The sequence below is a fragment of the Euprymna scolopes genome, chromosome 10 (assembly GCF_053919585.1).
Source record: "Euprymna scolopes isolate OS-2025 chromosome 10, ASM5391958v1, whole genome shotgun sequence".
Taxonomy (NCBI): Eukaryota; Metazoa; Mollusca; class Cephalopoda; order Sepiida; family Sepiolidae; genus Euprymna; species Euprymna scolopes.
The window spans coordinates 16,648,971-16,663,447 of record NC_136491.1 but is presented as its reverse complement, the minus strand read 5'-3'; the positions used below and the strand labels follow the sequence as shown (position 1 = coordinate 16,663,447).

General features: G+C 36.9%; 1 protein-coding gene across 1 annotated transcript in view; it reads right to left on the bottom strand.

Annotated features, from left to right (window-relative positions):
* The window catches only part of LOC145285821 (sodium-coupled monocarboxylate transporter 1-like), a 220,140-nt gene that overhangs the window by 26,143 nt on the left and 179,520 nt on the right, over positions 1-14,477 (bottom strand). Inside the window, exons 11-13 of the mRNA XM_080134240.1 lie at positions 9,884-9,999; positions 8,115-8,185; positions 2,332-2,418 (exon numbers count right to left, since the gene is read on the bottom strand). Of these exons, the coding sequence (XP_079990366.1) occupies positions 2,332-2,418; positions 8,115-8,185; positions 9,884-9,999 (274 nt within the window). The remainder of the gene's footprint in view (positions 1-2,331; positions 2,419-8,114; positions 8,186-9,883; positions 10,000-14,477) is intronic.

Sequence of the window (14,477 nt, the reverse complement as noted above, 5' to 3'; positions counted from 1 at the left end):
CCAATCCTTATTTAAGAAGCTCAATATAATTACAGAGCAATATAATGAATGAATGACAAAAGACTATATTCCAAAGGTCATGCTGTTTACCATCTTACAATTTATTCCTTTAATTCAGTTGATATTTACAATTCTTGACAATATCTGTTTTGTAGCACAAAATCAATCACTTAATTATTATATCAATCAGTGAATCTATTTTGCCCTTAACTCATCAAAAGAAATAGCAACAATCAGTCCATCAGAAGGATATAAAGTGCGTTTTGACATGATTAAAAATCCGAAAATTGGTAGAGAATCTGTAAATACCTTATAATATGTTTACATTATGACATTTTGAATTTAGAAATCGGCTACGAAACAAACACTGTTAAAAATTGTAAATGTCAACTGAATTAAAGGAATAAATCCTATGCATGTTTTTATAGATCTTCGCCACATGATTAACTACACAACTTTCATTCAGAGGACGATATTTCAATTGGTCCACACATTGTAGATTAGCCGTTTATAATAAAGTACTAGGTAAAATAATTTTCAAACTTTGTATGTTTTTCGGAGATGTTTCGCTGTCTTGTCATATACAGCATCTGTGTTTCCCAAATAATCACTCATTTGTTTCTGGTCAATCTCAAAACCAATAAATTCAAATGTGTAAATGTGATTATGCTGCAAGATCTAAAACGTTTTAGAATTTATTATAATAAGTCGTATTATGGACGTCCCATTTTTTAACCCGAGTTTCACCACGCCGTCATTTCTTCTAATATTCATAGCAGTAATTCTAAACTACTGTATCTTTTGTTAATCGACCCTCTTTGTTTGTTTTGTATTGTTGTAAATATTTGTGAACAAACCTTTTCGTTTTATTGTGTTATTGTTGAAAATAAAGGAAAAATATCATTTTCTAAAAGCCATATATCATATCGTCCATATTTTTAATTGTTACAGCTTTGAATGTAACGCTCATCAAATGCTTAATAGTACTTTCATTGTTCGTCATAAAGGATACTCGTGGAAATTTTTAGCGCACCTGTAATAGTTAGGACATGAAATATCATTACAGATGGTTGCTGATCGAAGAAATAATAATTAGATTTTCAGTGTAATAACAATAAGAATAATAACAATAAAATAATAAGAATAACAACAAGAAAAGTAATAACAATAATAAAAAAAATAATAACAATGATAAAAACAAGAACAGATTTTTCTTAAGATGCATTCAGCAAATCAAATAGCTAAATGCTATTTTTCATGAAAATGTAAACTGGTCGATAGAGAGATAGATTGACCGTCTGATAGGCAAAACGATAGATGGCTCGATGGACATACAGATGGACAGGGCCGAATGAAAAAATCGATTATAAATTTAACAATTGATGAACAGAATGAAGAACGGACCGAATGACAAAACCGATAAAATAGTGATGGACAGGATGATGTGTAGATAAGAAGATCGATGGTTAAATCGATGAACCTACTACTGCACAGAAAGATACACATACCGATGAACGAGCGATGGAAAGACTGACGGACAGGGCAATAAACAGAAAGATGATCAGACGAATGAACGGATGATGGACAAAGCCGATGAACAGCGTGGTTGATGGACTAATGGACATACAGATGGGCAAAAGCGAACAGTCCAATGGACTGAGCTGATGAACAGAACGATGAACACAATGACGGACAGAGCGATGACCGGGTCAGTGAAAGGATCAATGACCAAGTGGATGAATAGACTGATGGATAGGGTTGATGTAATGCTGATGCCCGATGGCTGGAGCGGTGAGTAGATTGTTGAACAGAACGTTGAACTAACCGATGGGCAAAGCCAATGAAATAGTGATGGAAAAACTGAATTATAGGTAGATGAATAGAGCGATGGATAAACTAATAAAAGGACTAATAGAACAGAGGGATGCAGAAACTGATGAATGGATGATAGAAATGATGAAAACAGCGACGGAGAGACTGATGAACAGATTATTAATGGACAAAAGAAATGGACAGTACGAGGGCTGGACTAATGGACGGATTGATAAACAGAATCGATGAACAAAGCTATGGATAGACTGATGAACATACTGATGGACAGAACCGAAAGACAATACGATGAACAAACTGATGGACATAACTGATGGGTATAACGACGGACAGAACGCTATGATGGACAGAACGATGGACGAACTAATTAACGGACCAATGAACGGACTGATGAATTGATCGATGGATAGAGTTGGTGTTTGATGTAATCAAATCTTATTCATCCGGGTCATTTTTTTTAGTCTTCAACAAATGAATATAGAAATACAAGCGCATTTTTACCTTTGTATCGGCCCAAGGGCACAGGGTTGCGAAAAACATAAGTCCAGCTGTTGGTGCGGCAAAGGCTCCAATAAGGCTGTCTCCAATCTGTAAAGAATTTTAAAGATCGTGATTGTTATGAAATAAACATGGTAAATATATATTTAGAATTATTTTATGCATCGCTTTATGAAGAAATAAGAGATTCCATCATTTCATTTCCCCGAATAATTTCACGATGCAAACGTAACTAATAAAAAATATATAAATTGATCAATTAACGAACATAATAACCATTTCCCATCGACGAAATGTTGCATCTCTCTGCCAGTTCTACAAGTATTTTAATGGTTGACGCTCCGAAAAATTGCAAGCCTTTGTACCCTCTTGACAACCCCAATAAGCGACAAAATCCCACCCTACACAATAGAAATCCCTAGATGTAAAAAGGCCCTCTACTCTAATAGTTCCTTCCCCTGAACTGCTAGACTTTGAAACATCCTTCCGGCTTCATGTTTTCCCAACGGTATTTAAGAATTCAGGTTATAAGTCATCTCCCTCTCAGTACAGACCAATAAGTCTCCTGTGTGTCATGAGTAAGTTGCTGGAATCCATATTAAATAAAGAAGTAGTAAACCACCTCAGCAGAAATAACCTTCTTAGTGACATGCAATATGGTTTCCGTTCTGCAATATCTACAGCAGATGTGCTAACGGTTATATCTCATAGGATTAGTGAATATCTCGACAAAGGCTTCCTTTCTAGGGCAATTGCTCTTGACATATCAAAGGTCTTCGATAAGGTATGGCATAAAGGCCTACTTCACAATATTTCCAGCTACGGTATAACTGGAAATGTTTTCTCAATCATGAAATCATTTCTTCCTGATAGGCTCATAAGAGTAGTGGTTGATGGGCAGAAACCAGAGGCCCACAGTATTAATGCTGGAGTCCCTCATGGGTCGATCCTGGGCCCAACTCTCTTCCTGATCTACATCAATGATCTCCCAAAACACATACTTAAATCATTCGTTGACATCTATGCTGATGACGCGACCATCTATGGCAACATATCAAAGACCGTAAATGAAAAAGTTCTCTCTGATTCTCTCTCCTCTGATCTCGAGCGCGTGGTACAGTGGGAGAAGAGGTGACTAGCTACTTTTAATGCATCTAAAATCAAGATCCTATCTTTACATCATCAATGCTCTGATCCCCATCTGGCATCAATTGAAATGGATGGCTCTCGTCTAAGGGAGGCTCCATGTTTTGATAAGCTTCTGGGGTTTACCTTTATTCCTGGCCTGAAATGGAACACGTAGATCAAGTCATTTGCCAAGGTCGCTGGGAAAATGGTAGGATCTTTCTACCGCTTCAGAAGATATCTCACTGCTGATGCAATTCTCTATCTATATAAAAGCCAAGTATGTCCAAAGATGGAGTACTGCTGCTACATCTGGGCAGGAGCTGCTAAAAACAGCCTATCCTGTGTAAGTACAAAATAGACTTCGTAGCTTGGGGATGCTCTTTCCTCTTCCCTGCAACATCTATCCCACAGAAGAGAGGTTGCGAACCTGTCTTTGTTTTATCGTTATTTCCATGGCAAGTGCTCGTCTGAGCTCCAATCTCCGGCCCCCTCGCCAATCTTTCACGAAAACACCCGTCTAGCTGAAACCACTGTCAATAATTTTCCTCATTCTTTATCTGTGCCTAAATCAAATCGTAGATTCGATGAACAAAGTTTCTTTCTTAGAAGTGCACACCTGTGGAACTCTCTTCCGTTTGCCTGTTTCCACCTGACTACAACTTGAATGTCTTCAAATCCAAAATAAACAAATTCCTGATAAACCACCCCCTTAAGTAAGACACTCTATCAAATCTCCATTACTAACGATTACTACGATATTATCCCATTGATTAATGTACACGCAATAACCTTTATCCCCAATTGGCTTCCGGGCCTTGATAATTGGTGACTACTATGTAAAAAAAAATGTACTGACATTCAGAAGTTCAAGTGTAATGTGAACAGACATCTTGCTGCTCAAGTCCCTACATAGCATCCCTGCAACTTATGGTACCAATAGTAGCCCCCTACATCAAAGTGGCACTGTGACTTGTTTGGGGTGAAAATGGAATTTAAAAAATTACCAAATGGGTAGAATGTAAAAAGGGTTTTAAATATGAACTCAAATTGATGAGTGTTTAATAAACGGTGTATGTTTTTTTCTTTTTGTTTTTTTGTTTTTTAATAGCACATGAGATGTGTTTTAAAAATATCAAAGTAAAACATAATTTTCTCGGCACTGATTTCAGCCGGAACCTCCGTTAGGAAATTATACGGTGTGGTGTGACAGCCGCCAGGAGCGGTCGGGCTCCCCATTGGAGGGAGATTAAAACTCCCGAAACACTGACGAATGTTGGGCAACGATGTTTGTATTAATTGTTAAGCATTATTGCGTGCCCGGGCAGCGGCGGTCGACCTTGCTGAAAGAGTTAAGTTGTGAAATTTAATTATGTTTTTGTAAAACCGACATATACATTTTATTGTTGGTGGAAAAGTGACAATTAGATGTCGTTTTGAGAACATAACGAATCTGATTTCGTTTCTGGGGCCAGCCGAGGGGTCTTGGGATTAACCTCCCTGTTCATGGGAACCGAAAACTGCGAGCGTTCGCAGAATCACTAGAATACACGCAGGGAATCGGGAATTCCCCTGGAATGGCGTACTGACTGACGATTGGTCTAGAGAACAACCTACCCTATCCTGATACGCAAATTAGATAATTGAAGAAGTTTGGAGCGAATCTGATCCTAATCGAAGAGTCTTCGCCACAGACACACCCCTTTCCACCCGTCCGTCGCTACCGCAAAACCGAAGAGTACTAAATCTATGTGAGACTCAATAGTGTGTTTGTAAGAAATCAACTGCTGAACAATTGTATATAAGTTTATATCATATTTTGTACATTTGACTTGAATTAACTCGTAGAATAAAGATATCTGAGTTTGTCTTTCTTTTGTGTGCATGAAACTCTATTCACTTCCAGCGTGACACGGCATATAAACCCGAAGATGAAATCGACACTGTGAAAGACGATTACGACGCGTATGTGATAAGGGATTCCAGTTTAGTGGTCGTTGAGGATTCACACCTATTACCAGTGACCCGGAAAGGTTACATTTGGTGACCTGTGACATGGACCCCTTCACACGGCGCCATTTTGACTTTGTTATTATTTACAAGCTAAAATATCTACAGTGTACAGGTGCTTCTTTGGCTGATATGAACAAGGACAAATATCTACAGCATACGTCTCTCAGTTGTTTTCATAAACCGATTTTTATAATAATCCATCATTTTTCAATTTATTGTGTAGTTGACCTGGTGCTGGGATCGACGAAATATTTCTGATGATATTTTTAACACAGGGGTCCATCCTGGGCCCAACTCTTTTCCTGATCTACATTAATGATCTTCCTAATCACATCCTTACATCATTCGTAGACATTTTTGCTGATGACACTACCATCTATTGTAGCACATCTAAGACAGTAAACGACCAAGTTTTCTCCGATTCTCTCTTCTCTGATCTTGAGCACGTTGTACAATGGGGAAAGGAGTGGTTGGTTACTTTTAATACATCTAAAACCAAGCTTCTATCTTTACATCATCAACGTTCTGATCCCCATCTGGCATCAATTAAAATGAGTGGCTCTCGTCTTGGGGTGTCCTCAAGTTTTTGCAAGCTTCTGGGCTTGACCTTTACTCCTGACCTTAAATGGAATACGTACATCAAATCTGTTGCTAAGGCCGCTGGAAAAATGGTCAGATCCTTCTATCGATTCAGTAGATATCTCACTGCTGATGCAATTCTCTATCTATATAAGAGCCAGGTACGCCCAAGGATGGAATACTGCTTCCACATCTGGGCAGGAGCTGCTAGAAAGGACTTGTCCTGCCTTGATAGAGTTAAAAATAGACTTCGTGGTCTCGTGGGACATGTCCTTTTCTTCTTCGCTGCAACCTCTATCCCACAGAAGAGATGTTGCGAGTTTGTCTCTGCTTTATCGTTATTTTCATGGAAAATGTTCGACTGAGCTTCAATCTATGGTCCCCCCTCGCCAAACTTTCACTATAAACACTCGTCTAGCTGAAAACACTATCAAAAATTCCCCCCACTCTTTATCTGTGCATAAACCTAAACGTAGATTCCATGAACAAAGCTTCTTTCTTAGAACTGCATGTCTATTGAATTGTCTTCCGTTTTCCTGCTTTCTAGCTGTCTATAATATGGTTGTCTTCAAGTCCAGCGTAAACAAGTTTTTAATGAGGCGTTCCACTTAACAAATTTACCGAACTTCCATTACTATAGATTAATATATTGCCCTTTTGACTACTGTTTACTCTTTAACCCTTATCCTTGAGTGGCCTCTCGGCCTTGATAAGTGCTGATGCCTATGGGAAAAATTCACCCCAGAAAAGGCAGGGTGCGACATTGTGTAAGAAGTTAAAAAATACTACTTTAAAGTCAAAAATTAGCCAACGATAAATGTTAGATGCTTAGATTCCGATCCAGTAAACAGCAATTCTTTTCTCTTCCTTTGTAAGAAACATCGTTCATGGATTATAAGAACTAAAGAAGAAAATAATGTAATCGAAAATTACGAGACTTCCGACAGTAATCGCAAAGTCTATTTTCTACTCTTCGTACGGAAAACTGACGAAAATTTTGTTTGTTTAATTAGCGTACGTTCTACATTCGTCGGAATCAATTACAGAGCCCTCAACAACTTCACGTTGATAATTGGTTCAGTTGTCACACGGCCTCTTTTTTTTTAAGTTATGGTTAACGCTAGGGTTAATGTTCTAACCTAGGGAACCACGCATTCTTACGAAAATAATTAGAAGAAACGTTTTATTCTTGTGCCGTGTTGATTATAAAATGAGATGCTGATCACATAACAAATTGTAGATATCATACCAAAATAGATTCATGACACGTAGAAAACAAAACAAAAGAGCAACAATAATACCGCTATATGATAACATTCTAGGGACAAGTGCAATCTTCAACACTGACAACAGCAACAACTATATTTCGATAGAGACCACGTGAAAGGACTAAGCAAAAAACGACAACGACAACGATGACGATGATGATGATCATGACGACGACGACGACGACGACGACGACGACGACGATGATGATGATGATGATGATGATGATGATGATGATGATGATGATGATGCAGACATTTCTTCTTCTTTGCTTGTCTTTGAAGCAATTGGCAGTACAAAAATTTCCCACTTTTTCTGCAGTTCTTTGCATTATTGTTGTGGTCTGCAAGATCTTTCAAAACTGCACCAATTGTGCAGTAGAGTGCAGACAACGTTGCACATATGATCCTCCTCTTCACATTCGTAGATGGTTTGCTCGGTTTTGTAGCCTCATCCAGCTATAGCAACTTTTGATCGCCACATTCCTGGTCTCAGGCGGTTGAATATTTTCCAAAGGAACCAATGACCTTCTGAACAGGGTAGAGGAGACTCATAAAGAAAGGATTCCAATGTTAGTAAGAAATAAGGTGTGTATTAAACTGCAGTGGTAGTAAAAAATAATGCAAAATGTTATTTCTTGATGGCAAGAAAATAAAAAATGAAATTCTGAAATAAAAGGCATTAAACTTTAGGAGTATTGACGTAGTTAAGCTTCCACACACACATAATCTCCGTTATAATAAGATGTGACCTGAATAATTCATTGTGCATTCTTATATACTTATCAGTACGTAGATGCATACCTGGGTGAGCGTTCCATCGATCATCGATATCAGAAAGGCAATTCCCATCGATACAATTCCGTAGAATACAACTGTAGAAATAAACAATAATATCGTTAATAATATAAAGAAAGTAATTTCAATGAAATGATACGAATTAAAAATCGAATAATAAAAATATCCAATCCAGCGCGGCCGCAGCCGAGATTGAACTCACTACACGAGTTTGTAGCGTAATTCAAATCTTGTCGGCAGCTGAATGCTTGATGCTTCGCCACGGCTATCAAGGGTATTTTTTATCGTGACGCCATCACTATATGGGATGCTTACCACGGTATAAAAGAGTCGCATCTACCCTTGAGAGAAGAATAGGTCGTGCAGTTTCTCAACCTGGTATTTTACCTCGTGATAAAAGTATAAAAGTATAGTTCGTATTATTTGGATGTATCGGACTACTGTTCTCATCTTGAGTGTAATTTTCACAACGTTTCAGTTGATGTAACCTTCTTCAGGTGTATCTTGTTGAACTCTGGAATGTTTCTGTCAAACTCTGGTCGGACTCGGGAATTTGGACGGACTTTCGAGCGAAATCCTTTATTTACGTTCAAATTCCAAGGTTCGATAAGATACATCTGAAGAAGGTTGAAGGTTACATCGACCGAAACGTTGTGAGAACAGTATTCCGATGAATCCAAGTAATACGAATAATAAATCCTCATCTCAAAAATTCAGAAACGTCAAAAATTTTTCGATGAATTTATACAATCCATTGTCTCGAACTCTCACATTTGTTTTTCTTTTTTGTTTGATAAAAATCTTCTGATTAATAGCGATTAAGTACAACATATGCATGTTACTATCTCTGGTTTACTGGTATATATGACGAACGAATATACACTTCCACGTTCCCAAAGGAGGGCGTAATGCCTGGGAGAATGGTATCATACCGAACATACATATATTACACTGCTGCCAAAGGAGCATGTAAAGCACTACAGTACTATTTTTACATATTTTATCGTTTGTACTCACTAGGAATTCTCACACAGGCCATAATCAGAAATTACTGCAAACAAATGGTGGTGTTCCCTGGAGCCTCGATGATTTCTAGTATTCTCAACCTATTTCGAATAATCTTGCAAGTGACTTTGTGCTACAACCGTTTACCATTGATTTCCTGTTGGTAGCAACCATTGGTCTTCATTGGAATTTGAGTGGCAATAAGCTTCCCCAAAGACCCAATCCTTTTTGCACTCAAAATACATACATCGATGCACCATTTGGGGGATGAAGCAGAAGTTACAGTTTAGCCGATAGCGCGGACCCTAATAGGTTTTAGACTCTTTTGGGACTCTCAGGGTGAGAAACTAGTGATATATGCATCACCATGGATATGGCGGCAATACTCCGTTCATGGACGAAGGGTTAGGCTTTATGAAGATCTCTTCAATCAGGCGACACGCAATTAATCCCCTCTCACAAATTAGATGAGGATTCCGAATACTCCCTATTTAACTTCTTAAACATCAAATTGAAGCACAAGGTCAATTGTTTCATGTTGGGAAATGCATTTCACGAAAAATGGCATTTTTAATGCGAACACAAATTACCGTCAATACTCAAGCATTAGAGAGTTTCTTACGATGGACAATAAATTCACTCTTTCTAATAAAATATAGACGTAATTAAACTCTATGTTTTATTAATCAACTGTGGAATTTCCATGGGTCTCAATAGTTATTAATAATAAAATATGGAAACACATTGAGAAATTAAGTCTGTAAACTTACTTGCCATTTTGCAGGCGATTATCCCTTTTAAATCGGAAACGTTGGACTTCATTTTTGGTTTAATAATATCAACCCATGTTAGTGTGGACATACTGCTTAGACCGGAAGATAGAGTGCTGTAAAAATGAAAACGAAAAGAAAATGGTCAGTTGCGATTGCGTAAAATTGTCGCTTGTTTGGGATAAAATTGGAGAACACAGTTTTGCTAATTGTTCAGTCATATTTTTGTATATCTGTCTTCCGTAACAGAAAGTCAGAAACAAGGTAAGTTTACTGTGGAAGCTCTCACAAAATGGGTCAGTCAGGATTTCAAACAGAAGGTGTTCACACAAAAGAGATTGGCACTGTATGTTTTTGTGTAAGTAATTAATGTAACCAAATGCGCTTAAAGATTTTCTGGTTCAAATTGAGGACAATTTGGCTTTATAGTCGAACAATATCTAAGCTTGTATTACGTTGAGAAGATTCGTGCGGAATTTTTAATTTTGCTTTTAAATGATGTACTTTCAAATAAGTTTGCGTTATAATACCTTTACTTTATATAGCATTTTAAAGAATGTTTTTCGCTCTATCTAATCGTTTAAATTATAATCGTTTAAAATCAATTATGTCTTCTTATCAGAACGGTGAATACAAGATAAAAAAAGAAAATTTGCACATTTTTTTTTTAATTTCAATTCAAGCTAGGCCGAAAAGCTGCTTAAAAAGTTCGCGATATCAACGAAATGTTTGTGCTCAGGAACCACTACTGAACGCACAGTACAATGGTGGTTTAAGAAATTTCGTGGTGGCGACGAGAGTCTTAAAGATGATGAGCGTAGTGATCGGTCATCGAATATTGATACCGATCTATTAAGTGCCTTAGTCTAAATCAATTCACGCACAACTGTTAGTGAATTTTCTTCCAAATTAGATGGAACATATACGACGATTTCCAACCTGTTGAGAGAGATTGGAAAGACAAAAAAAAAAAACTTGATAAATTAATACCTCACGAATTGAACGACACCCAAAAGAAACGCTGTTATGAAGTGTCATCTGCCCTTCTTTTACGCAACAAGAACGACTCGTTTCTCGAACGAATTGTGACTTGCTATGAAAAGTGGGTTCTTTATGACAACCGGCATTGCTCAGCTCAGGGGTTAGATGCTAACGAGGTTCCATGACATTTCCCGAAACTAGAGTTGCACCAAAAGAAGGTCATGCTGATTGTTTCGTGGTCTGCGATCGGTCTCATCCATTACAGCTTTTTTTAATGCTAGCAAAACCATTACGGCGAAGAAGTACAATCAACTTGATGAAATGTATCAGAAACTTCGACAACATAAATGGCCCAATTTTCCTCCATGGCAATGCCCGACCGAACGTTGCTAAACCGACCCTGAAAAAGTTGAACGAATTGGGCTACAAAACTGCCTCATCCACCATACTCTTCAGATTTCTCACCTACCGATTAACACTTTTTCAAGCATCTCGAAAACATTCTGCGTGAGAAATGCTTAAAAACCCCAAGTGATATCAAAAACACCTTCAGCTACTTCATCTCCATTAGAACGCAAGATCTTTTTCGTCAGTGGCATAAATACACTTGTTTTGCGTTGGCAAAAATGTGTTGATTTTGATGGTGGTTATTTCGATCAATAAATTTTTATTTGAGCTGAGATACGTTGATCTGAAGACCTTTCTTGTCAGCCTGATATCGTTTAGATTGGTTTTACCACTGCTTTCACCTTGGATGTTATTCTCATAACGTCTCGCTCTAACACTAACCTATCTCTGACCAGGTCTTCATCCCTCTTTCGCTCAAGTTTATCATTATCACTTGCTCTCATTTTTTCCTAGGTTTGTGGACTTATCCTGCTACCTTAATTGTCCTGCATTAACGCATGAACTTTCATCCAATGTGGCCATACCATCAGAGTTTCCTGTTTTGCATACATCTCCCTATACTCTTCAGATTTAATCTACTTTTCAACTCATCAGATCTGAGATTGTCGTAAGACTTGCATTACAGGTCCATTGTATCAGAGTGGTAACGCTCTGTTGGTTAGCAATGTCAAAAGTTCCCTAAACTTACTCCATCCATTTCTCATTCTATCACACTAGCACCTGCTCTTGACTGTGCCACAATGCTATCTCTAATGTAGCAATATTTCTGAACACCCTAAATAATAATTTTAAAATGGAAACAACTTAACGCTCTTTCAGTTTCATAAAAACATCAAACATTTCGAATTCTAACGACTATGGTCTGTTGGATAAAAGAACAAAAACATAGTCTCTACAATTAACGAGTCAGAATCATTGTCAAGTAACACTTGAAGAAGGTCGGAGGTTACATCAGACAAAACGTTGTGAGAATAACAATCCTAGTGAAAACAATAGTCCGAACAATCTAAATAAGAAATATTATCAATCCTCATCGCAAAAATAACGAAACAATAGTTCTAATTTCCATGCACATGCGTTTGTGTGCATTCACTGTGCACTTCGTGATCGTCCAGTTTTTGTGCGCGTATCAAGTCGGTGTTCGATTCTGACACCGGTCAACGTGCCAGTCGTGCAGTCTCTATCAACGCTGCGACAAAAGGGCCCCTCAAACAAAACCACAACGCCAGTTTAAAACAAATAATAATGTTTTATTTTATGAAGCGTTAAATTTCGTCTACTGAGCAACAGAATTGTAACTCAAGACAAAATTATCTTCCAACGGGACACAATCCCTTAGCTTAGCTCCCAAGAGGATATCAGTCTCTGAAATACACAAAGTTTTCTTCCTAATCTGCTAGAATATATATATATATATGTGTGTGTGTGTGTGTGTGTGTGTGTGTGTGTGTGACTCCATTAGCAAGGAACCGAACCATTCGGCTACCGTCAACCGCGAGAGATACAGTTGAATTTAGATATTTATTCTTATTAAATGCGTTTAAAGTCAGTTAGAGTGATTTAATCATTATATGACGATCTGCAGATATGAGCTAAATTTACCGACTTTTATTTCAATATATATATATATATATATATATATATATATATATATATATATACAGTTCGTTAAGAACTTTCAGTTGAAATAAAAGTCGGTAAATTCAGCTCATATGCGCAGATCGTCATATAATGATTAGATCACTCTAACTGACGTTAAAAACATTTAAATAATAAATGTTTAAATTTCAACGATATTTCTCGCGGTTAACGGTAGCCGAATGGCTACGGTCCTTTCTAATGAAACTAGACATGGCTTCTATTGCCGGTTCAAATCTATCTCGACTGGTTTTAATCGTGACACCCTGCACTGATGATTCTAGTAAGTATATATATATATATATATATATATATATATATATATATATATATATATATATAAAAGTGAACGTGTCTGTCTGTCTGTCTGTCTGTGTGTCGTGTCTGTCTGTCTGTCTGTCTGTCTGTGTACATTTCCCTACGCAATAACTCTGTCAATTTTTAGTCTATAGACTCGAAATTTGAAATACCGGGTACTGAGATTTGGGAAAATCGATGTGACGGGTGTCAGCCAGAAATTTGGCTGTTAAGGGGTCAAATTTCAACGATTTGACCTTTAAGAACTCTACCAAACTCCTCCGACAATTTTGGGTCTAGACACTTGAAATTTTAGATATAGGTTCCTTGAACCTGGATCTAACTTAATAAAGTGATTTGAGCCCGGAACTATAAATTTTAAGGGGTCATAATAGGGGTCAAAGTTTTAAAAAATTAACCATTTTTTTTGTTTTTTTGCTTTTTTTGCACAGCATACACCTCCAAACACCCGAGCAACGCCAGGCACCCCTGCTAGTATATATATATATATATATATATATATATATATATATATATATATATATATATATATATATATAAAGTAAATTCTTGGTACAGCAAAATGGAAAGAGAAATTTCAGAGGAAACATAATTTAATTTAAACACCAAAAAACAAAAAAACAAAAAAAAAACGGGCAGGTGAAATTATTAAAATTTCCTTAAGGCCTGACCCTCTAAGAGGAAACGTCAGATTGATAAATTAAAAACTAAGAATCGAATGAGGAAAGAAGGGAATTTGGTTTCAGTTAGAAGACCAGTGAGAAAAAAAAATCTCACTGCTCAGGTGGTTTCAAATCAATAAATATTTCCAACTGATGTTTCAAAATCTTTTGTCTACACAGGCTTGGTCGAACTATCATCTCAATATCATTGAGGCGTTAGTCATTAACAACTCTCGACCTAGCCTGTGTAGACAAAAGATTTTGAAACATCAGTTGGAAATATTTATTGATCTAAAACCACCTGAGCAGTGAGATTTTTTTTTCTCACTGGTCTTCCAACTGAAACCAAATTCCCCTCTTTCCTCACTCGATTCTTAGTTTTTAATTTATCATTCTGACGTTTCCTCTTAGAGGGTCAGATGATAAGGCCTTAAGGAAATTTTAATAATTTCACCTGCCCGGTTTTTTTTGTTTTTTGGTATTTAAATTAAATTATGTTTCCTCTGAAATATATATATATATATATATATGTATATATATATGTATATATATATATATATATATATATATATATATATATATATATA